At 35.9% G+C, this 25767-nt stretch overlaps 1 protein-coding gene across 7 annotated transcripts in view; it reads left to right on the top strand.

The window, feature by feature from the left end:
• Positions 1-25767, top strand: part of PCDH11X (protocadherin 11 X-linked) — an 868063-nt gene that overhangs the window by 412918 nt on the left and 429378 nt on the right. For 4 of the 7 annotated variants that reach the window (XM_081567469.1, XM_081567465.1, XM_081567463.1 and 1 more), the window contains exon 5: positions 3113-3142. The exons of 2 other annotated variants lie outside the window; for them this stretch is intronic. In XM_081567469.1, coding sequence (XP_081423595.1) covers positions 3113-3142 — 30 coding nt within the window. Of the gene's footprint in view, positions 1-3112; positions 3143-15126; positions 16428-25767 lie in introns of those variants that run through there. One more of the 7 variants, XM_081567471.1, reaches the window with a different exon arrangement.

Genomic DNA, 25767 nt, shown 5'->3' with positions numbered 1-25767 from the left:
CAGCATAGGCAATTGATCTTAATTAAAATGTATAATTTAAGGAAATAAACACATATTCTGAAGTTGTCTTTTTTCACTGCGGTGATAAAGAAGTGCTCTCCTCAATATTTGACTAGCCTTAAATATTGTCATTAATTTTTCAATAATTCACTAATTTACCAAGATAGATATAACTAATATTTTCATATTTTCACTTGTCTTGCTAAGGATTTTGAGTTGCTCAGTAATAAAAGGTAAAACATCTAAGTAAAATCTACTGTGTTCTTGAAAGTAAATTCTAATGGAGCAAATATAGAAAGATCTATTGTTGTTCTATAAAAGAAAGAATGGTATTTTTATTTTTTTAATTTATTTATTTTAATTGGAGGCTAATTACTTTACAATATTGTAGTGGTTTTGCCATACATTGACATGAGTGTTATCGTCTTAGATATGGATAAAGTTTTGAGTGTTTTTTTGTAGGAAAGTTGACATTTTTAACCTGTTATTTAAGAATTATCACTCATAATAAAGGAAGATATAAATACCAATTGTTTTAATACATTAAAATCCAAGGACTTTTTCTTCAAAGAGATTATTCAAAGCATTATGCTCAGGCTATGCCTTCACAGACAAATGAAATTCTAACACAGAGCCATTGATGGCTGAATTTGATCAACACATAAGAACAATATGGATACTTAAGGCTAAAAATAACTATCCAAAGTGGAAAGAAAAAAAAGCACTTTGATTTCCTTATATAATAGAATTGTGCCCATGTCAGGATATCTGTCTCAAATATCATTTTTGCAAACTTAAATTATATTAAAATGACAGGACAAAAAATATATAGCTATACCCCTTTTGGTCTGAAATAAGTCATTGGATAACAAAATAAGGGGCCTTTGTTTTGTTTCAAGGCAAATTATGCTCAGAGAATGAGATTATCTTTGCCAATATTTTATTTAATACAGGTCTACTCTGGGGATTATAATTTCACAAGCCAATAGCATACAGATAATGTCCCTTAATAAGCCAATAAAGAAATAACATACTCCAAACCAATGATAGGTTAATTATACTATTATTCCAGACAAAGGGCACGATGAAAGGAATAAGGTCCAAGTTTATCTGAGGTGTACCTTTCTGTTTCAGGAAGGGGGCCCCTTCCAGAGCCTGAGAGTGGGCTCTTGTCTAACATTTGGAAATGAAATGTCCAAGGAGACACATGTACTGACAAAGCAAAAGACTTTATTGTAAAAGGGTGCTTTGGTGGAGGGCAGGAGGGTAAGAGAAACCAGAAGGAATGCTCTGCCACATAGTGTGCAATCTTAGGTTTTATGATAATGAGGTTAGCTTCTGGGTTGTTGCTGACCAATCATCTTTCTTGGCTCATATTTGATCTGACTGAGGGTCCTCCCCGGTGGTGTTTGCATCTCTCAGCCAAGATAGATTTCATTGTGAGGGTTTCTGGGAGATTGGGAGGACATATCATCTTCTCCCCCTTTCTTTGACCCCTTCCGAATTCTCCCAGTTATTTTTCAGTGGCAGCATCATATTCTTTATCAGGACCTCCTGTTTCAAGACAACTCAGGCAAGAGATTATCATTGCATCTGGCCAAAGCAGTCGGTTTCCTTGAACAATTCCTTAACATTTCTATGAGATGGCTCTTGGGAGAGAGAGCTTAGCTCACTGTGAACTGATGTTCAGTTGTTAGTGCAAAGAAGAAAGTCCCTAGTTACTAGAGCCTATCACTAGAAAATGAAGGCATTAAGGCTGACCAGCATGATAATCTCTTTCTTCCAGGCCACTGCATGATTTTCACCACTGCTAAGCAGAGATCCACCTTCCTAGGCAGGAGTTAATACTCCAAAGTCAGAGAGCTATTTAGATCAGCAAGAGTCACCTTGTCTGGACTGAACACTCTCAGATGGTTCTCACAGACTCTGGATATTTGTACTCTTAATATCTCCTTGACATAGTTGCATCTTCATCTGTTCTTAATTGATAAGACCCCAGTAGTGCCCCTTAGCATCTGAACTACTACTGAGTACTTATCAGCAATTGCAAATGTTGATGATGACACCTTGACATCACAACTTCAATTCTCTTATCAAAACAATAATACTCTTAAAACTTTCTTCTTAGATCAAAACAACTTAATATTTTTCATGAACAAGTAAATCTGGAATCATATAAAAGCACTGTGTAGCAGCATTCATTCTCTTATTATATTTATTGTATCTCTTTTTGTACATACCCTTATTTCAAATTCAACTCTATCTCCTCCCCGATTTTCTGTGATGCTCAAAGAAATGTTTACACAACTGTAACTGTGATAGGAAACTGTGATAAAATACAAGGAGAAAGGACTTTGGGGACCATAATTAGCTAGAAATGTTAGATACATGATACTTTTATCATGTGATGTATTCATCCCATACAAAGGAGAATGAATTCAAGGGATAAATGGCCTAAATGCTTAAGGAGTCTTCAAAATCAGTTTACTGCTCATTTCCTGAGGTTGAATGGGATGAAAAAAGAAGTCTTAAATAAAAGGGAAAAGAATGACTTTACCAGGATGGCTGCAAAAAGGATTTAGTTGAATAGAATTGAATTAAGGTGTTCCTAAGACCCACAAAAATCAATATTTAGGTATTTAGGGATAGTATCTAAAGCTGTATAGATATTTATGTTTACTCCTAAATCATGAATCTCCAACCAGTTAGATTTTTTTTTTTTAAGAAATGTATTCATGCTTGAGATAAAAACTCATCCATTTTAAAATGAATGGAAAATAAATGATATAATAGAATATCTAAGTGGAAAGATGTTTTTTCTTGGCTAATGCCTATGTGAGCTAAGCATATAACAATTTTTGATGCCAATCGAAAGTTTTATATTGTTCTACATATTGTTGCATGGTATTTACAATGTTGTTATATACTTTTCCTGAAACCACTGAAGAATGCAACAAATAAAAACAGTTTCACTAGAAGACCAAAATTGTATATTATTGCACTGAGAATATTGACATTTTTTAATGTACTTGCAATAACAAATTGAAGCTGATTTTTTTGTTTTTGTTTTGTTTTCCTTTGCTTCCTTTGCCTACATTTTATCCTAAATCAGCGGAAATCTGAGGGGAAAAAGACAGTAAAGGTAAGATGCAAATTTCAAAGAAAATTGACTTCAAACTTTGTTGTGCTATCTTTTCTTAAATTTCTGAAGCTATGGTAGCTACTAAGTGCAGTTAAAACTCTAAGTATTTAAGATGACATATGTTGTAATTCTACCTTAAAAGAGCTTCAAGCTGAGTTGTCTATACATTTTGTATTACTTACACAGTCCTGGAAGCAATTTTCAAGGCTTATTTTATTTTATTTTTCACCAACACTTTCTTTTCCCAATGTGCCAAAACAACATACTTCTGACAGCATCACTTTGTGAATGTTCTGCTAATACGGTTATTTTATGATAAATTTTAGCAATAGAAGGGGCCATTTTGGTGTCAGTTCACCATTAACAGTGACGGCAAAAGTTAGTAAATATGAAGCATGATGATGTCGGATAAGGTCACAGAGAAAAATACTATAAACCTGATTAATCAGTAGATTGATGTTCTCTGAGAAATTGGGCTTTAAAATGTCATATTTCAATGTGAATTTTTTTCTAATTGAAATGTAGTTGATGTACAATATTATGTTAGTTTCAGATGTATTACATAGTAATTTGACATTTGGATACATTATGAAATGATCACCACTGTGATAAGTCCAGTAACCATGTACAACCATATAATGTTATCACAATATTATTAACTATATTCTTTATGCTGTATATTACATCCACGTGACTTACCTGTTTTAAAACTGGAGGTTTCTACCTCTTAATCTTCTTTACCTTTTTCATTCACTTCCCTCCCCTCTGCCAACCACCTTTTTGTTCTCTGTATCTATGAGTCTGTTTTTGTTTTGTTTTGGGTTTTAGATTCTGCATATGAGATCCTACAGTTGTTGTCTTTGTCTGATTTATTTGTCTTAGCAAAATACTTTCTATATTCAGCCATGTTGTCACAAATGGCATGATTTTTAATGGTTGAATAATGTTCTATTACACATACACATAATACTACATTTTCTTTATCCATTCATCTACTGAGGGACACTTAGGTGTCTTCCATATCTTGGTTATTGTGAATAATGCTGCAATGAGAGCTGGAGTATATATATATATATATCCTTCTGATTTAGTGTTTTTGTGCTGTATCATATGGCAGTTCTATTTTTAATTTTTTTGAGCAAACTCCATAATGTTTTCCACAGTATCTATACCAATTGCATTTCCACCGAAAGTACACAAAAATGTTCCCTTTTCCATACATCCTCACCAATATTTGTTATTTGTTGTCTGTTAATGATAGCCATTCTGACAGGTGTGATTTGAAGTTCTCTGATGATTGGTGATGTTGAGCATCTTCTCGTGCGTCTGTTGACCATTTGTATGTCTTTGAAAAAAATGTCTATTCTGTTCCTCTGCCCATTTTAATCAGGTTGTTTTCTTGTGTTGAGTTGTAAGTGTTCTTTGTGCATTTTGAATATTAACCATTTATCAGTTATATCATTTGCAGATATGTTCTCTCATTCAACAGGTTGTCTTTTCGTTTTGTTGATGGTTTCCTTTGCTATGCAAAACCTTTTGAGTTTGATGTAGTCCCGTTTGCTTAATTTTTGCTTTTGTTTCCCTTCCCTGAGAAACAGACCCCCCCCCCACCAAATATTGTTAAGAGCATGCTTCCAATGTTCTCTTCTAGGAGTTTTATGGTTTCAGGTCTTACATTTAAGTCTTTAATCCATTTTGAGTTTCTTTTTCTGTATGGTGTGAGAAAGTAGTCCAGTTTGATTCTTTTACATGAAGCTGTTCAGTTTTCCCAGCAACATTTTTTTGAAGAGACTTTATCACATTGTATATTTTTGCCTCCTTCAATGTGAAAATTTTAAGTTCTGCTCATGTATATATGAACAGTCAAGCTTTCCAGAAAAAATTGAAGTTTTTTACTATTAAAAAAATAAACTATCCATTCGTCTGCTGATGGACATCTAGGTTGCTTCCATGTCCTGGCTATTGTAAACAGTGCTGCGATGAACATTGGGGTACACGCGTCTCTTTCAATTCTGGTTTCCTCGGTGTGTATGCCCAGCAGTGGGATTGCTGGGTCATATGGCAGTTCTATTCCCAGTTTTTTAAGGAATCTCCACACTGTTCTCCATAGTGGCTGTACTAGTTTGCATTCCCACCAACAGTGTAAGAGGGTTCCCTTTTCTCCACACCCTCTCCAGCATTTATTGCTTGTAGACTTTTGGATAGCAGCCATTCTGACTGGTGTGAAATGATACCTCATTGTGGTTTTGATTTGCATTTCTCTAATAATGAGTGATGTTGAGCATCTTTTCATGTGTTTGTTAGCCATCTGTATATCTTCTTTGGAGAAATGTCTGTTTAGTTCTTTGGCCCATTTTTTGATTGGGTCGTTTATTTTTCGGGAATTCAGCTGCAGAAGTTGCTTGTATATTTTTGAGATTAATTGTTTGTCTGTTGCTTCGTTTGCTATTATTTTCTCCCATTCTGAAGGCTGTCTTTTCACCTTGCTTATAGTTTCCTTTGTTGTGCAAAAGCTTTTAATTTTAATTAGGTCCCATTTGTTTATTTTTGCTTTTATTTCCAATATTCTGGGAGGTGGGTCATGGAGGATCCTGCTGTGATTTATGTCGGAGAGTGTTTTGCCTATGTTTTCCTCAAGGAGTTTTATAGTTTCTGGTCTTACATTTAGATCTTTAGTCCATTTTGAGTTTATTTTTGTGTATGGTGTTAGGAAGTGTTCTAGTTTCATTCTTTTACAAGTGGATGACCAGTTTTCCCAGCACCACTTGTTAAAGAGATTGTCTTTTCTCCATTGTATATTCTTGCCTCCTTTGTCGAAGATAAGGTGTCTGTAGGTGCGTGGATTTATCTCTGGGCTTTCTATTTTGTTTCATTGGAAGCTGTGGTACATATACACAATGGAATATTACTCAGCCATTAAAAAAAATACATTTGAATCGGTTCTACTGAGACGGATGAAACTGGAGCCCATTATACAGAGTGAAGTAAGCCAGAAAGAAAAACACCAATACAGTATACTAATGCATATATATGGAATTTGAAAGATGGTAACGATAACCCTATATGCGAGACAGAATAAGAGACACAGATGCATAGAACAATTTTATGGACTCTGAGGGAGAAGGTGAGGGTGGGACGTTCTGGGAGAATAGCATTGAAACATGTATATTATCATATGTGAAACAGAACACCATTCCATGTTCGATGCATGAGACAAGGGCTCAGGGCCGGGGCAATGGGATGGCCCAGAGGGATGGGATGGGGAGGGAGGTGGGTGGGGGTTCCAGGAAGGGGATCACATGTAGACCCATGGCTGATTCATGTCAATGTATGGCAAAAACTATTACAATATTGTAAAGTAATTAGCCCCCAACTAAAATAAATAAATAAATAAAATAAAATAAAAAATAATAAATAAACTAGGTCACACATATTGTTTAATTTTAATTACCTCATTGATTAGACTGCACCACCACTAAAAATAAAAATAATTCACTGACATTTATTTCCTAGAATTTATGCCTTGGTTTCTTCACCATGTTTTGAGGTTGAAAGAAATGGGTTTCCCTTAAGCTTCTGATGGAAGATATTTTGGAAATTAAAATCAGTAAGCCTTAAATGCTGTTCATATTAGGAAACAAAATATTGCTGTAACCATATGCTAGGTTAAATGTGATTTTTTTTTGTAAGATTAATTATCCTCCTATAATTTGGGAGACTAGATTTTGTTTTTGAAAAAGAACTTACCAAAGGATGGTCTAGACTATGCTAGAGGTACTCTGTTAGCCCTGGATGGCTTTATCAAGTGTGAGAATTACCAGAAAATGGTACCTGAGTAGAACGTCAAGATGTATTTTCATTAGTATTTGAAAGATAAACTAAAATATCAGCATTAGAAAATTTTCACTTTCTGAATTTCCAAATGCCTTTCTGAACTATCTTGTCACTGTGACCTTGGAATGATGACTTTTTGAGAATTAACTCCCAGAAGGCAAAAGGTCATAGAAGAGTTCTACAATTAAAAGGGAGGGAAGGAAGGGTAATGAAATGTTACTAGCTATATAAAGTGAAAGAGAGAAGCTCCACAAATTTTAGGTGTTCCAACATTCTCAATCATTTGATAAATTTAGAAGTGGGCCTGTTTGTTCAGTCATAAGTTGGAATTTTGAAGAGCAGAAATAATGGCAAATTTTACCTAGTGTAGTTATTCTATAGATAGAAAAGTATTTTTTATTTTTTTAAAAATTAGGCCTTTGTATACAATGTCTGGGGCGAATTCAGAAAATACTTGGCTCATGAAATTTTAACTTAGAACATTTCAATTGTGAATATTAAAACATTAATATAATCTCGATATAAGGAGCAATGGAAATGGTGGTTTTAGTGAAGGATTTTTTTTTTTTTTTGTCAAATCAAAGCAAATCTAGGCTTAGGGAGCGATTTTATTCAGAATAGAGAGAAGGGTCTGATCTCAGAAATCTGCAAGTTCTTAAAATTCAACAACAACAAAAAAGTTTATTTTTTTTAAGTTAAAAAACGTAAGCAGAAATAAACAGACTTTTTAAAGAAGAAACTGGACAAGCTTGATAAGTGACCGGTGGGATCCACCAGGAAAAGTGTCTTGCTGTGGTTAGCTGATTCCCAGGAGACCCTTATAAAGGGGACTTGTTCCACAGTTTTAGTGCTTGCTCATTGCTTGGGAGCAAGCAGAGCTCTGGAACCTGGAAGAAAGAGAGATGCCTGACTAAAGTTTGGTCAAGACAAAGTCTTGTAAGAGAAGGAGGTAGCAAGAGAATGGTCATATCCCAGGTTTCAGGCAAGTCCCTGGGTTGGGCCCCCAAGGGAAGGTCTTGGTTTTGCACAGTCAAGGATCTAAGAGAGAGTCCAAGTAGAATAGAAGCCAATTTATTCAGGCAGACATACACTCCATAGGCAGAATTTGTTCCATCTCAGAATGTGAGAGGGCCCTGGGGGATACAGGTTGCTAGTTTTTATGGGCTAGGTAATTTCATAGGCTAGCAAGTGGATTATTCCAATTATTTCAGGGAAGGTGCAGAGACTTCCAAGAATTGGGACATCGCCAACTTTTGGGTCTTTCACTGTTGGCCTCCAAACTATCATGGCACCAGTGTATGTCATTTAGCATATGCTAACGCATTACAATGAGCATATAATGAGGCTCGAGGTCCGTTGGAAGTGAAATCTTCCACCATCTTGGACCTAGTAGGTTCTAACCAGTTTTTGTGGCATCCTGTTTTTCTCAACAACTGTGTCATTATTTTAATGGTTGTGCCCTGCCTACTTCTCTCCTGCCTCAAAGCACGGGATAAGAAAGGGACAGCTGTGAGCCCTTGGTCATTTTTCCCAGCACCTTTCTATACCAAAGTAAACACAGTAAAATTAACTCACTAATATTGTGCTTACTCTGTTCCAAGCACTGTGTGTGTGTGTATGTGTGCATACATATAAGTGCATATATGTATATATCTATACTTCTATACCCACATCTGTATCTCTATACCTACTAAAAATTTAGTCCTAACAAGAATCCTATAAACTCTTTAACAGATGAGGAAATCATGGTACAGAGAGCTTAAGTGACTTGCCAAAGTATAGAGCTCACATGTAGAAGAGATATGGTTTGAATCCAGACAATTTGTCCAGAATACCTTTTAAAAAAGAGAAAAACTTGAAATCATAAAACAAATACTTCTTTCATATCAAAATTGTTTTTTATGTATGTATGTTTTAGTAATCACCCTGAATATGTTTAATGTTTTAAGATGCTTCTGGAAGAATAATATTTAAAAAAATATTTACCTCTGTCAACTCTGATGATGCTACAGACTCCTTATCAAGCCCTTTCACTCCATACCTGGCTTGATGTAATATGGTTAACATATACTGTGGAGATTAGGTCTGTCCTCTGATGCCCTTTATTTTTGGTTCATTACATTTATATATACATTTGATTTTGGATATTAAATTCAAGAAGCTATAAACCTTAAATATATGGTGTCAGAATATTCATTAACTTTGGATTTATTGCAAATGTTTCCATAAAAAGTTCAACTAATCTATTGAACTCTTGAACTTCACCTACGTAGGCTTTTAAATTTAGATTATAAAATATGACTTTTATTTTCAGTTTAATTCAAAGTGAAAAATATAAGTTTCCTGCATTTGTAAAAAAAAAAAAAAGGGGGCCCCATATTAGCCAAGAATGAAGTATCTAAATGAATACTTTGTCCTAGAGTCTCAAACATCAAAGGATCTAGAGACTCAAACATCAAAGGACCTCGAGTTGCTCAATGACTGCCCCAGCTAGTTACATTTAAATGACTTCAGAGGCTTCACCAAACAGACTAGTTTTAGATTCCAAATCAGAGGTTTAAAGTACAGAGATAGACATGTTTTTCTACCTCCCTTTTAAAAGATTACATTTCATAGAGAAGCTAGTGACATTCAAAGAGAAAAACAAAGCAAATGCCATACTCCATAGTGCCATCATTCTTTAGTACGGGAGGGCTAAGAGTTACTTAAGGGGAAACCACATTTCAACACATAGCCACCTGTGATTGAATACATTACTGTTAGCAATGCTTATTTTCAACTTGAGAGAAGTACAATTGCTTGAACCTGGTTAATATTAAAACAAACTAACGTTTCTTGCTCAAACACAAACTGGTTCCCTTAATACTAACCTAAAAATTTCCACTTAGACTTTTTTTTTTTCAAGATCCCTCCCCCTTTAGCTAAGCCTGAGTCCAAATTGCCCTCAGGGTTTGCACAAATGGCCATGCTTGTTAAAGAGTATGTTCACAAAAGTGCTAAACTGAAGATGGCAGAAACAGAACTGAGATCCTCAAAGAAGTATATTTCTTATTTCTCTATATTTGCCTGAGGTGAATTTAAAAAGTGGTTTCTTTCAGACTAGGCTAGCAGGTATCAGAAAGAGTAGCTATAGTCAAAAAGCAAATAAAAGCCATTGTCTGTCATTGGCCTCTCCTCTTCCAGACCTCTGGTGTTTGTGTAAACATTTTCTCCAAGGCTACATGAAGAAGAGGGAGGCAATGACAATGTGAAGGAATATATATATATATATATATTATCCATTTTACTGGTGTCTCCAAGGCACTTCTTCCCTTATCCTATTCAAGAATCCAGGAATATAGGGAAGTTTCTTCATCATAAATTATCCTAACTGCATAATTTAGAAGTTTGACTACAACACAGCATATTGAGATATTTTTTAAAGGTTATCTCTTAAATGAAACTAGTTCTAAGGGTATGTTTATGAAGAGATGCATCCACAGGCCTTGGCTTTAATGAAAGACTATTTTTATACATATGTTTTGCAGCATGATAAGCTAACCAATGCATGAAGCTAAATCTAAAGCAATTGTGAATGCTATTTCTTCTATACTAAACAGTTTTCCTTATCAACCATTCAATTGAATGTTAATAATGCTATGAGAAAGTTAAATCACACTAAGTGCTCTAATTTAGCATTACCACCTACAAGCAAACCTGTTTACCTTTTTCCTACATATGTTCCATAGATAGGATCTTCCAGGGACATTGTACTGCAGGTATACTCTGAGTCCTTTGGTAGTGTCTTAACAGCTTATTATTTTGCTTTAGAATAGATTATTTAACTCAGTGGGTAGTGACTGAAAATTTAGTAGCAAAAAAGTGACAGATAATTTGAAGGACATCTCTGGTTTGATCTTTGGATTCTCCTTCTGTGCTTATTCAAGACTTCTGCTTGCACCTGATATTCAATGTTAAAACTGTTAATGTAGTTGTCACCATAAATAAATATCTATTTTGTCTTACACGTTTCTTTTTGTTGATCTATTTTTTATTTTATTTATTTTTATTGCTGGGTTTGTTGATCCTATAGCCCTTATATACAGTGATTACAAGGACTCCATGATTTTGAAGTGTTTCTCGTTTTATTACCATAACTTGATTATCTGTATTATATTATCCTAACTGGTTAGCTTGAACTTTTCCTTCTTAGATCTTCTAATTGTTTATATCCCAATTTATGAGATTTCTCCCTGTTTATATTTCTTTCCCTATCTCATCATTGCCATTCTTGACTTTTCATTCTTGGATTCTCACTCTGTTTATGGTGTCAATTTCCAACTGTAGTCCCATCACAGATTGTATTCTCCATAGGTCACTGAATACTCTTTGGCAAAAGGAGAAAAATATCACAAAATTGTACTTACTACCCATTCACAGTATTAAACTTCCCCTGTGGCTCTAGGTATTGTTGAGAAGTCTTTCTATGCTCCTTTTCATTAGCTTTATGTCCTGGGCCTTGAATGACTTTCCCAAACCTTTTCAACCATCTTCAAATTTCTTTTACAACTTCCAACCCTGAATCACTTTAGGTCCTACTGTCCTAAGACGGAAACCATCTTTGTAACCCCAATATATCTCTGATTTTCTTTCTAGTATCTCATTTTTTCCCTTTTAATTGTTGAAGTATCTAGCTCTTTAGTCTCTTTCTACACGCCACTTCCATTTTTCCTTTAAATATACATAAATGTCATTTGTCAAGGAAAATAAGTATGAAATAGCCACCCCTCCAAGTAGACAATATACTCTTTAGCCATTGCTGCAATTCACTACTAAATTGAGGGAATCATCTCTATTAACTACATTTTCCCACCACACATTTCCTGCTATAATCTAAAATCTTTTCTTCCAGTTGAAATATAACCCTTTCATCATTTGCCCAAGATTTTCTGCTTACTATTTCCAGAATTTCTGTTACATTTGACATTTAAAAAACTGTCCCTCTCTCAGTATTTCTGGAAACCTTTCTTCCATAAAGTCATCTGTGATCTGTCCATCCATTTCTACACATAAACATAGTGTTCACAACTGGATTGTGAGTTCATGTTAATAAAGTACATATTTCTTCTGTATCCTTTCAATTCCTAGTGTAGAAAATGAAAACTTTTCCCTATTAAATTCTTTGGCTGGTCTAATAATTAAATTGATATAAGATAGATTAACAGGAGAAAAGTAAATTTAATTTCATATGTATGGGAGCTCATAATGCTCAAAGAAGTAATCGAAGCAGGCAGCTTTTATACCTTTCAGATAAAGAAACAATAAATTTGTGAAGAATTGACAATATTTGGGTTTGGGGTAGTAAACTTAGTAAAGAAGTAAAATAGCGAGGTTTTTCTGTGCAACCTTTCAGCCCTGACTTCTCTGACTCTGGTGATGAGAATCTCTATCTTTCTCCTTGAACTGGAAAGATATCTTTCCTATTGGATATTCATTTCCTATTATTAGAGGGACAAAGGAAGGTCAGAGTGTCCTTGCACTTGCTCTTTCTTATTTCTTTAATTAAAAATAATTAATATACCAAAGCAATATATCTTGGGATGGCCTGCCCTGAAACTATCACTAGCACACTATCCTATCATGTTTACTTTTTATAAATATTTGCTGTATTTGTCTTATTTTAAATTTCCAAATTTTGATGAGCTTAACAGAACTGACTTAATCCAAAGGAAACTGACTTCTACTTTTCCAAAATAAAATGTGGAGTATTCAACAAATGTAGTAGCAAATGCTTGATTATATAGGGATCTATAAATCTTCTTTTTAGGGTCCTCTGACTTCATGTAAAATATAAGGAAATGCATATCACAAGCAATGAGCTACTCCTTAGCCCTAATTCAGGCAGTTGTAACCGGTTCTTTGGTGTGTGTAGAAATATCCTAGGAAAATCAATGCTGAGAGAAGTCTTCTTTTTAAAACTCTGATGCACTGAATATTTTTTTCAAGTATTTTTCTGTAAGGTCCCAACTGACTGGTCCCAATTTGGTCTGTTTCTTTAACAATGTTATTTTTCTTTCCTCTTATGCCAAAAAAGTGGATGGGGGTGCCTGTATTGTGTCCTTTTCCTCATCCCTTAGTGAAAAACTCTAAGCCTCTATTGAAAATGTTTTAAGTCTTTTGCCTACCCATTGTCTCACCTTGCAGCATCAAAATTCACCCGTTATATCTCTGAGAAACAAATGTTTTCACTCTGTCTGTGGCATAGTACTGAGGACGGTCTAAAATAAAATCATACATATTCATTTCAACTGTATGCCCTATTCTGAATGTATGGGAAAAAATAGACAGTGACATCTTAAGTAAAATAAGTCAAGGTTTTAAAAGGTTTTGAAACATATTTTATTCAAAGAAGTAGAAAAGAAGAAAGCAATTTCAAGGTGTATTTGAATAGCACTCTTATGTGTATTAAATACACTATTCCCAGGTCTTTAGCTTTACAATACTGTTAGGTGTAGTTGCAAATTCAGCCTATCCTGTATGTACTCTTTCCATTTTCACAGATTGGGCAATTTTCCATTCCTTTTTTTCCTAGTGACTGTTGAAAGTCCTTGCTTCTGTTCAGTCAGTGCCATCTGAGTCAGTGCATAATTTAGATAGCTTGTCTGGAACTGTCTATGAATAACTCAAACACTGGTACATTGAAACTGATACTCTATACTGTTCAGATTAGGATTTATGCCTCTGATCTCAACCAAACAATTGAAACAATTACAATTCTATTCTAAACTTAGATTTTCATATCAGAAGCAGTGACATAGATGTTCTCACTGCTAAATTAATGACACCTTTGAAATGGAAAATTCCCCTTGTTTTAGTTTATAACAATATTTATTTTGCTTTCATCTTCTTTTGGTTTACAGCTTTATTGGGGATATAATTCATCCATTTAAAGTTTTGGTGATTTTTTTTTTAAGTTTACTTTCCTATTTTTTTATTGTTTTAATTGAAGTATAGTTGATTTACAATATTGCCTGCACTTTAGGCATATCACTTTCTTAATTCGTATATATTGATTTCTGAAAGTAGCTAGGAGAGGAAGCTTTCTTAGGCAATTTATTGGATAATGTTTTCTAATAAACTTTGACAATATCATTGCTATAGAGATATCTGCTGACCATCTTTTTTTGGACTACTAGATAAATCATGTTTATTTCATTCAATTATATGTTTTTCTCCATGACTGAGCTGAGGCTTAGTTACTCCATGATCTATTGCTTTTTTGCCACCAATAGAGGACAGATTCTTTTTCAGTTTCTACTGCATATATGAGTCAAGTTCACATACGTTATACCTTGTTCTTTTGCAGTGATGCTAATTTTTCATAGTTTTATAATATCTGTAATTCTGTGAGCTTTATAGTAACAAGATATGTAGAATTTTCATTGAGTCTTTCAACCATCAAAACCTCCTTTATTATCTTATTTTAAATATTTATTGTATATGTTATGTCCCTTAAGCAGTATGATTTGAGGATTAGAACAAGCACACACTAATGACAAATGTTATAAGTAAACTGGACCCATAAAGGTAGATGAAGTTTGGCAATGCATGACAGTTCCAATTCAAATATTTTATCTTTTTCTATGACAAAATATCTGGATTTAAGAGTGCAGTTATGTGTGTGTTAGTCTCTTAGTTACGTCCAACTCTTTGGGACCCCATAGACTGTAGCCCACCAGGCTCCTCTGTCCATGGGATTCTCCAGGCAAGAATACTGGAGTGGGTTGTCAATTCCTTCTCCATGGGATCTTCCTGACCCAGGGACCAAACCTGAGTCTCCTGAATTTCAGGCAGATTCTTTACCATCTGAGCTATAGGTAAGTCCCATTAAGAGTGCAGTATAAGTGGAGTAATAGTGCCAGTCAGCTCTTTTTTACCAAGCAACATTTATATTGGAAGATTCAGGAGTTTTCTTCTGAACACACATTTCTTCAATAGAAATAGTTAGCAAGTGTTGCTAAATCAGACATTGAGGCATTTATAAATAAAAACAGAAATTTTAGAGTCTTGTATATTGTGATCATTAGTTTAGATACATTATCTTTGACATACTTCCTTGTATTCTTTTATTTCTCGCATATTTTCCCCTCATCATGCATTTAATTTTGAAGGTGGGCGAGTATCCCACTTAACTCATAGGGAACTCACAAGGAAGCCTCTGAGAATTAATCATCAGATGTTGAAGATGGCTGAGGAATAGGACGTGGAGGTGACTTTCTCTCCCACAAATTCACCAAAAGAACATTTAGACACCGAGCAAATTCCACAAAACAACTTGTGAATGCTGGCAGAAGACATCAGACCCACAGAAAGGCAGCTCATAGTCTTGGAAAGGAGGTAGGACAAAATATAAAAGATAAAAAGAGAGGCAAAAGAGGTAGGGACAGACATCTGTCCTGGGAAGGGAGTCTTAAAAAAGAGAGAAGTTTCCAAACACCAGGAAACACTCTCTCCGGTGGGTCTGTGACGAGTCTTGGAATCGCAAAGGGTAAAATCACCAGGAGGAAAAATAATTAAGTAATGAAAATCCGTGGTTTATGTACCTAACAGCAATACCCAGCAGGCGTGCAGCGCAGACGCACATCCCCAACTAGCAAGCGGGGGCTGGGCAGGGATGGGCGGGTTGCACTGCTTTGGGTTAGGACTGAGCCTGAATGTCCCGTGGGCAATCTGAGGGAACTAGATTGAGACAGCAACCTAGACCGTGGGATAGCTTTCCCGCAAAAAGCCTTAACCTAAGACACCGCCAGGCCCGCTCACAGAACAAAGGACTTAGCAGAGTAAACCTGCCACGGACTGGCCCATCCCCCACAGGAGACAGGCAGGGGAGGGCAACCAGAGCTGGAAGTGCAGAATTGTGGCCCCAGAGAAGCGTCCTATACCAAACTGAAAACAGACCTCACTGCTAACCAGGACTTCTTGGGACTCTGGAGGGTTGACACCCACCAAGAGGGTCGCAGCCAAAAATCAGCTCCCCAGGGGAGAGCACGGCACACCTGGGAAACTGCGCCTGTTGTACACCCAGAAAACTGAGCGTCTGGGATGGGGGAAGGGAAAAAGACACAGCCCCCAAACACACTAGCCAAAAACCTGGTCACCGGAGCTGCTCGGACATGGGAAGGGCACAAAAATCAGGCTCAACCAAGTCTGCGTCTTTGTGAAGTACCTGGGAACCAGAACCTGAGTGGCTTAGACCTGGGAAGTACAGGCAACCCCAGGGGCCACTTCAGACAGTTCCCAGCAGTGCAACCTAGAGCCTGAGCAGTGTAGACTGGGAAAGCATACACACCGTGAGCGGGGCAAACCCAGTGTGGCTGAAACATTGTGAGCACACTCCACTGAGATTTGTTTGCAGTGTTCCTTCCTCCCCACAGCACGACTGAACAAGTGAGACAAAAAAAAAAAAAAAAAACTGACCATCACTGCCCCCCTTGTGTCAGGGCGGAAATTAGACACTGAAGAGACCAGCAAACAGAAGAAGGTAAAACAAACAGAAGGAATCGCTTTGGAAGTGACAGATGCAACAGATTAAAACCCTGTAATTAGCACTGACTACATAGGAAGGGGCCTAAAGACCTTGAGAAATACAAGCTGGACCAAGGAACTATCTGAGAATGAACTGACCCCACACTGTCCATAACAGCTCCAGAGAAAGTCCTAGATATATTATTACTAGTATCATTTTTTAAATTTTAAAAACTCTTTTTTATTATTTTTAAAATTTTAATTTATTTTCTTATTTTATTTTTAAGTCCCCTATTACTCCGTCAATTTTCATTTTTATAACCTACTATTACCTTGCAAAAAATAAAGAAGACCCTATTTTTATATATTTTTTATTTATTTACTTTTTCTTTAAGACATTATTTTTAAAGTAAACTTCATAGATATATATTTTATAATTTTTGTGACTTTGGTGTTTTTTTTCTTTTTTCCTTTTTTTTTCTTTCCCTTTTTTTAATATGGGATTTTTGAGAACCTAACCTCTACTTTAGATTTTTAATCTTTGCATTTTAGTATTTGTTATCAACTTTGTATCTTCAAGATACAATCTTCAGCCCTCATTTTTACTTGGGAATGAGATCACTGGCTTGATCACTCTCTCCCCCTTGTAACTCTCCTTTTTCTTCACCAGGTTGCCTCCATCTCCCCACTCCACCTTTTCTGCTCTACCCAACTCTGTGAATCTCTTTGTGTGTTCCAGGCTGTGGAGAACAGTTACAGAACTGATTACTGGCTGGATCTGTCTCTCCCCTTTTGATTCTCCCTTTTCTCCTCCTGGTCACCTCTGTCTCCTTCCTCCTTCTTCTCTTCCCTGTGTAACTCCGTGAACATCTCTGAGAGATCCAGACGGTGGAGAGCACATAGGGAAGTGATTACTGGCTAGCTTGCTCTCTCCCCTTTCGATTCCTCTCTTCTCCTCCTGGCCACCTCTCTCTCCCCCCTCCCTCTTCTCTTCTCCATGTAACTCTGTGAACCTCTCCAGGTGTCCCTCGCTGCAGAGAAACTTTTCATCATTAACCTAGATGTTCTATCATCAGTGCTGTATAGATGGAGAAGTCTTGAGGCTACTTTAAGAATAAGACTGAAAACCAGAGACAGGAGACTTAAGTCCAAATCTTGAGAACACCAGAGAACTCTTGAATCCAGGAAGCATTAAATGATAGGAGCTCATCAAACGCCTCCATATCTACACTGAAACCAAGCACCACCCAAGAGCCAACAAGTCCCAGAGTAAGATATACCACACAAATTCTCCAGCAACACAGGAACATAACCCTGAGCTTCCACAAACAGGTGCTCAAAGTCACACCAAAACCATTGATATCTCAAAACTCATTACTGGACACTTCATTGCACTCCAGAGAGAAGAAATCAAGCACCACCCACCAGAACATCGACACAAGCTTCCCCAACCAGGAAACTTGACAAGGCACCCGTCTAACCCCACCCACGTGAGGAACCTCCACAATAAAGAGGAAACACAAACTGCCAGAAAACAGAAAGGCCACCATAAACACAGCAATATAAACAAGATGAAATGGCAGAGAAATACGCAGAAGGTAAAGGAACAGGGTAAATGGCCTCCAAATCAAACAAAAGAGGAAGAGATAAGGAAGCTACCTGATAAAGAATTCTGAATAATGGTAGTGAAAATGATCCAAAATCTGGAAAACAAATTGGAGTTACAGATAAATAACCTGGAGACAAGGGTCGGGAAGATGCAAGAAAGGTTTAACAAGGACTTAGAAGAAATAAAAAAGAGTCATTGTATAATGAATAATGCAATAAATGAGATCAAAAACACTCTAAATGGAACCAACAGTAGAATAACGGAGGCAGAAGAAAGGATAAGTGAGGTATAAGATAGAATGATAGAAATAAATGAAACAGAGAGGAAAAAAGAATTAAAAGAAATGAGGACAACCTCAGAGACCTCTGGGACAATGTTAAACGCACCAACATATGAATCATAGGAGTCCCAGAAGAAGAAGACAAAAAGAAAGACCATGAGAAAATACTCGAGGAGATAATAGTTGAAAACTTCCCTGAAGTGGGGAAGGAAATAATCACCCAAGTCCAAGAAACCCAGAGAGTCCCAAACAGGATAAACCCAAGATGAAATACCCCAAGACACATAATAATCAAATTAACAAAGATAAAACACAAAGAACAAATATTAAAAGCAGCAAGGGAAAAACAACAAATAACACACAAGGGGATTCCCATAAGGATAACAGTTGATTTTTCAATAGAAACTCTTCAGGCCAGAAGGAATTGGCAGGACATACTTAAAGTGATGAAAGAAAATAATCTACAGCCCAGATTACTGTATCCTGCAAGAATCTCATTCAAATACGAAGGCGAAATCAAAAGCTTTACAGACAAGCAAAAGCTCAGAGAATTCAGCACCACCAAACCAGCTCTCCAAGAAATGCTAAAGGATCTTCTCTAGACAGGAAACAGAGAAAGGGTGTATAATCTCAAACCCAAAACAATAAAGTAAATGGCAACGGGATCATACTTATCAATAATTACCTTAAATGTAAATGGGTTGAATGCCCCAACCAAAAGACAAAGACTGGCTGAATGCATACAAAAACAAGGCCCCTATATATGTTGTCTACAAGAGACCCACCTCGAAACAAGGGACACATACAGACTGAAAGTGAAGGCTGGAAAAAGATATTTCATGCAAATAGAGACCAAAAGAAAGCAGGAGTAGCAATACTCATATAAGATGAAATAGACTTTAAAACAAAGACAGTGAAAAGAGACAAAGATGGACACTACATAATGATCAAAGGATCAATCCAAGAAGAAGATGTAGCAATTATAAATATATATACACCCAATATAGGAGCACCACAATATGTAAGGCAAATGCTAACAAGTATGAAAGGGGAAATTAACAATAACACAATAATAGTGGGAGACTTTAATATCCCACTCACACCTATGGACAGATCAACTAAACAGAAAATTAACAAGGACACACAAACTTTAAATGATACAATAGACCAGTTAGACCTAATTGATATCTATAGGTCATTTCATACGAAAACAATGAATTTCACCTTTTTCTCAAGCGCACACGAAACCTTCTCCAGAATAGATCACATCCTGGCCCATAAATCTAGTCTTGGTAAATCCAAAAAAATTGAAATCATTCCAAGCATCTTTTCTGACCACAATACAGTAAGATTAGATCTCAATTACAGGAGAAAAGCAGTTAAAAACTCCAAAACATGGAGGCTGAACAACACACTGCTGAATGACCAACAAATCATGGAAGAAATCAAAAAAGAAATGAAAATATGCATAGAACGAACAAAAATGAAAACACAACAACCCAAAACCTATGGGACACGGTAAAAGCAGTGCTAAGGGGAAGATTCATAGTAATAGAGGTTCACCTCAAGAAACAAGAATAAAGTCAAATAAATAACCTAACTCTACACCTAAAGCAACTAGAAAAGGAAGGAATGAAGAACACCAGGGTTAGTGGAAGGAAAGAAATCTTAAAAATTAGGGCAGAAATAAATGCAAAAGAAACAAAAGAGACCATAGCAAAAATCGACAAAGCCAAAAGCTGGTTCTTTGAGAAGATAAATAAAATTGAAAAGCCATTAGCCTTCATCAAGAAACAAAGGGAGAACAATCAAATCAACACAATTAGAAATGAGAATGGAGAGATCACAACAGAAAACACAGAAATAGAAAGGGTCATAAGAGAATATTATCAGCAACTATATGCAAATAAAATGGACAACTTGGAAGAAATGGATAAATTCTTATAAAAGTACGACTTCCCAAAACTGAACCAGGAAGAATCAGAAAATCTCAATAGACCCATCACAAGCACGGAAATTGAAACTGTAATCAGAAATCTTCCAGCAAACAAAAGCCCAGGACCAGTTGGCTTCACAGCTGAATTCTACCAAAAATTTAGAGATGAGCTATCACCTATCCTACTCAAACTCTTCCAGAAAATTGCAGAGGAAGGTCAACTTCCAAACTCATTCTATGAGGCCACCATCACCCTAATAACAAAACTTGGCAAAGATGCCACAAAAAAAGGAAAACTACAGGCCAATATCACTGATGAGCATAGATGGAAAAATCCTTAACAAAATCCTAGCAAACAGAATCCAACAACATATTAAAAAGATCATACATCATGACCAAGTGGGCTTTATCCCAGGAATGCAAGGATTCTCCAATATCCACAAATCAACCAATGTAATACACCACATAAACAAATTGAAAAATAAAAACCATATGATTATTTCAATAGATGCAGAGAAAGCCTTTGACAAAATTCAACATCCATTTATGATAAAAATCCTCCAAAAAGCATGAATAGAAGGAAAATACTTCAACATAATAAAAGCTATGTATGAAAAACCCAAGGCAAACATTATCCTAAATGGTGAAAAACTGAAAGTATTTCTCCTAAAATCAGGAACAAGACAAGGGTGCCCACTCTCACCACTACTATTCAACATAGTTTTGAAAGTTTGGCCACAGCAATCAGAGCGGAAAAAGAAATAAAAGGAATCCAGATTGGAAAAGAAGTAAAACTCTCACTGTTTGCAGATGACATGATCCTCTACATAGAAAACCCTAAAGACTCCACCAGAAAATTACTAGAGCTAATCAACGAATATAGTAAAGTTGCAGGATATAAAATTAACACACAGAAATCCCTTGCATTCCTATACACTAACAACAAGAGAACAGACAGAGAAATTAAGGAAACAATTCCATTCACCATCACAACGAAAAGAATAAAATACTTAGAAATATATCTACCTAAAGAATCAAAAGGCCTATATATAGAAAACTATAAAACAATGGTGAAAGACATCAAAGAGGACACAAATAGATGGAGAAATATACCGTGTTCATGGATCAGAAGAATCAATATAGTGAAAATGAGTCTCTACACAAAGCAATCTATAGATTCAATGCAATTCCTATCAAGCTTCCAATGGTATTCTTCAGAGAACTAGAACAAATAATTTCACAATTTGTATGGAAATACAAAAAACCTCAAATAGCAAAAGTAATCTTGAGAAAGAAGAATGGAACTGGAGGAATCAACCTGCCTGACTTCAGGCTCTACTACAAAGCCACAGTCATCAAGTCAGTATGGTACTGGCACGATGATAGAAATATAGACAAATGGAACAAAATAGAAAGCCCAGAGATAAATCCACGTACCTATGGACACTTTATCTTTGACAAAGAAGGCAAGAATATACAATGGAGAAAAGACAATCTCTTTAACAAGTGGTGCTGGGAAAACTGGTCAACAACTTGTAAAGGAATGAAACTAGACCACTTTCTAACACCATACACAAAAATAAACTCAAAATGGATTAAAAATCTAAACATAAGATCAGAAACTGTAAAACTCCTAGAGGAAAACATAGGCAAAACACTCTCCGACATAAACCACAGCAGGATTCTCTATGACCCACCTCCAAGAGTATTGGAAATAAAAACAAAAATGAACAAATGGGACCTAATTAAACTTAAAAGCTTTTGCACAACAAAGGAAACTATAAGCAAGGTGAAAAGACAGTCTTTGGAATGGGAGAAAATAATAGCAAACAAAGCAATGGACAAACAATTAATCTCAAAAATATACAAGCAACTCCTCAGCTCGATTTCAGAAAAATAAACGACCCAATCAAAAAGTGGGCCAAAGAACTAAACAAACACTTCTCTAAAGAACACATACAGATGGCTAACAAACACATGTAAAGATGCTCAACATCACTCATTATCAGAGAAATGCAAATCAAAACCACAATGAGGTACCATTTCACGCCCGTCAGAATGGCTGCTATCCAAAAGTCTACAAGCAATAAATGCTGGAGAGGGTGTGGAGAAAAGGGAACCCTCTTACACTGTTAGTGGGAATGCAAAATACTACAGCCACTATGGAGAACAGTGTGGAGATTCTTCAAAAAACTGGGAATAGAACTGCCATATGACCCAGCAATCCCACTGCTGGGCATACACATTGAGGAAACCAGAATTGAAAGAGACACATGCACCTCAGTGTTCATCACAGCACTGTTTATAATAGCCAGGACATGGAATCCGCCTAGATGCCCATCAGCATATGAATGGATAAGGAAGCTGTCGTACATATACACAATGGAATATTACTCAGCCATTAAAAATAATACATTCAAATCAGTTCTAATGAGGTGGATGAAACTGTAGCCTAGTTTACAGAGTGAAGGAAAGAAAAACACCAATACAGTATACTAATACATATATATGGTATTTAGTCAATCGGTAAAGATAACCCTGTATGTGAGACATCAAAAGAGACACAGATAAATAGAACAGTATTATGGACTCTATGGGATAGGGCGATGGTGGAATGATATGGGAGAGTGGCACTGACTCATGTAAATTATCATATGTGAAATGAATCACCAGTCCAGGTTCAACACATGATATACGGTGCTCGGGGCTGGTGCACCGGGATTACCCGGAGGGATGGGATGGGGAGGGAGGTGGAAGGGGAATTCTGGAAGGGGAAAACATGTATACCCATGGTGGATTCATGTCAATGTATGGCAAAACAAATACAATATTGTAAAGTTAAAAAATATAAAATAAACTAATTTAAATCAAAAAAAAGAAAAAAAATAGGCTACTAAAAAAAAATCATCAGATGTTATCTTACCAAAAAATATGAACATGTTAGTTAATTTCCTAGCCCATCTATTGAGGATTCCTTTGAAACTAGTCTACCTCATTTACTTGAATTACTTCTTTATGGCTTAAAAGAAGTTTCTAGGATTAACTTTTATGCTTTAGAAACACTAAATTGATAAATTTTACAGTCTAATGTTGAGGTGTAAAGAATTAATAATTCAAGATGTCTTATAACCTACTTAGTCTATGCCTATCACACTACTTGAAACCTAGTAAATATTTAATGAAAATTTGTCATTTATTTAACAAGCATATACAGAATGGCTTCTGTGTGTCAGACTGTGCTTTGTGATGAAAATATCTAAGGATTCAGATAGTTTCTTTGACCTCAAGGACCCCCCTTGTGTAGTAAGGAAAATAGATATGTAAACCAAAAATTCAATCTTATTTAACTAGCTTGTTTAACAATCTTATTTAATTACTATAATAATCTATTATAGAGTATTCTTCTTGAATAAAAATAAATCCACCCATGTGTACTTAAGTTTTTTATCAGGCTTACTCATTGCGAGGTAAGAGCTTCCATAAATTCAATAACCTTTCTTTAACATAAAATGGCTTCTTGTTTATGTTTTTGAGCACCTACATTTTGGTCTCTTTTTAGCTTATATTAGACACACAAACCATTGTATTTTTATTCTGTTCAAATAACATACCCTTTCCCATTATATTTAACTCCTCCTGGCCTACAGTATTTATCAGATATCCTTTAACAGCTTGTTTTATTATTCATGAATGAGAGCTACTGTTATCTAAATATACTTTAAACATTGATTTAAAAGTTGAGTTTTGAAGTGCATAATGCTTCAAACAGTGAATCTCATTACTAACATGACAGATTTTCCTCCTTATTCTCATTAAAACAGGATGTATAGGGGAGCAGATCTCAAATACTGAACTTTAGTTTCTTTTCATAGTAAGCAGTTGTGAATGCAATGCTGTAAATCTCTAGTATTAAAAGAATTGTTTCTGGGATCTGTTTCATATTCTGTAATAAAGGTGATTGTTGGGAATTTTTTGCTATGTAACTCAGAACAGGTTATGTATCATTTTGATCGATGAGAAGATACTATCTCTGTAATGCCTATGTAAAGTTGTCTGGGTGTTAAATTGATTGAAAACATTATGCTTTGGATTAGCCATAAAAACTGCAGCGACTATTGCAAAACAGAAAATCCCATTACACAACTGAGGAAAGAAGTCACCTGTCGCAGGAAAAAAAGAATCACACTTCATAGCAGAAACCAATGTAATAAACTTAGTAAACAAAATTCTTAGTGGGTAAAGTTTTTAGCTTTTGTTGGGTTTTGTGAAGCAAGTAGGTAGCAAATGCTCAATTAGTCCAGTTGCTTCTCCCAACCTTCTTAGGATTGTCAGCTAACATGACTCACTGCACAGTGATTCTCAAGTGAGGAGGTAGTTTTTGCAGCACTTCTCAACTCTGAATGTATATTACACTCACCTAGGAACCTTTGAAACCTGGCAATGCCCAGTTTGCTTCCCAAGCAAGCACATCAATATCTCTAGGGTGGGACATAAGCATGGGTAGTCTCTTAAGCTCCCTAGATTTTTCAAATATTAGACAACTTTGAGAACTACTTTATTCAATTCTTACTGTCTTTAATTTAGATTTAGCAAATTTTATTTGTTTCTGTGGCAAAGCCTCTATATAAAATCTTAAGTTTCATTGAGGAAAAATTTGGACTGATCGGTCCTTTCATGAATGTTATGAAAATAGTGCCCTAATTTTATTGACGTAAAATATAGCTTGCATGCCAAAGTAGGACCAGTAACTACAGAAAGGGCAAGCAATGACCAATGACATGTTTGTCAATGAGGTTAATCAAGCTTAGTAAATACACGCATGTGTGATTTTTAATGATATAAAATCCTTCAAAAAGGCAGCATATGTTTTCAATAGGTTTATTCAGTCCCTCGTTAATAGAGGTCAGTTAGATTGTTTACTCAGTCTTACAGTTTAATAGTATTTAAAAGATGCCATGATGATTATAGCACGGTAAAGAAAGTGAAAGTGTTAGTCGCTCAGTTGTGTCCAACTCTTTGTGACTCCATGGACCATAGCCTGCCAGGACCCTCTGTCCCTGGAATCCTCCAGGCAAGAATACTTGAGTGGGTAGCCATTTCCTTCTCCAGGGGATCTTCCTGATCCAGGGATCGAATACAGGTCTCATACATTGCAAGTGAATTCTTTACCGTCTGAGCCACCAGGGAAGCCCATGGTAATTGCATACTAGATTTTAAATCTAGGTACTGAGTAAGGATATTAATGTGCCCATTTATTTATGCTGATCCAAATAACAACCATGATGTGTGTAATTTCTGATATTTTGTTGTTATTGAATGAAGTGTTGAAATAGTTTTGCTTCATGACACTCTCTCAAGTCAAGGTAACAGTGTATTAAATGGTAAAGTGTCTGCCTGTAATGCGGGAGAACTGGGTCCGATCCCTGTGTCGGGAAGATCCCCTGGAGAAGGAAATGGCAACC

This window comes from Giraffa tippelskirchi, chromosome X (genome assembly GCF_054371585.1).
Source record: "Giraffa tippelskirchi isolate mGirTip1 chromosome X, T2T-mGirTip1v1.2.pri, whole genome shotgun sequence".
Taxonomy (NCBI): Eukaryota; Metazoa; Chordata; class Mammalia; order Artiodactyla; family Giraffidae; genus Giraffa; species Giraffa tippelskirchi.
Note: the sequence above shows the minus strand (reverse complement) of the source record. Positions and strands in the feature narration are given on the sequence as shown.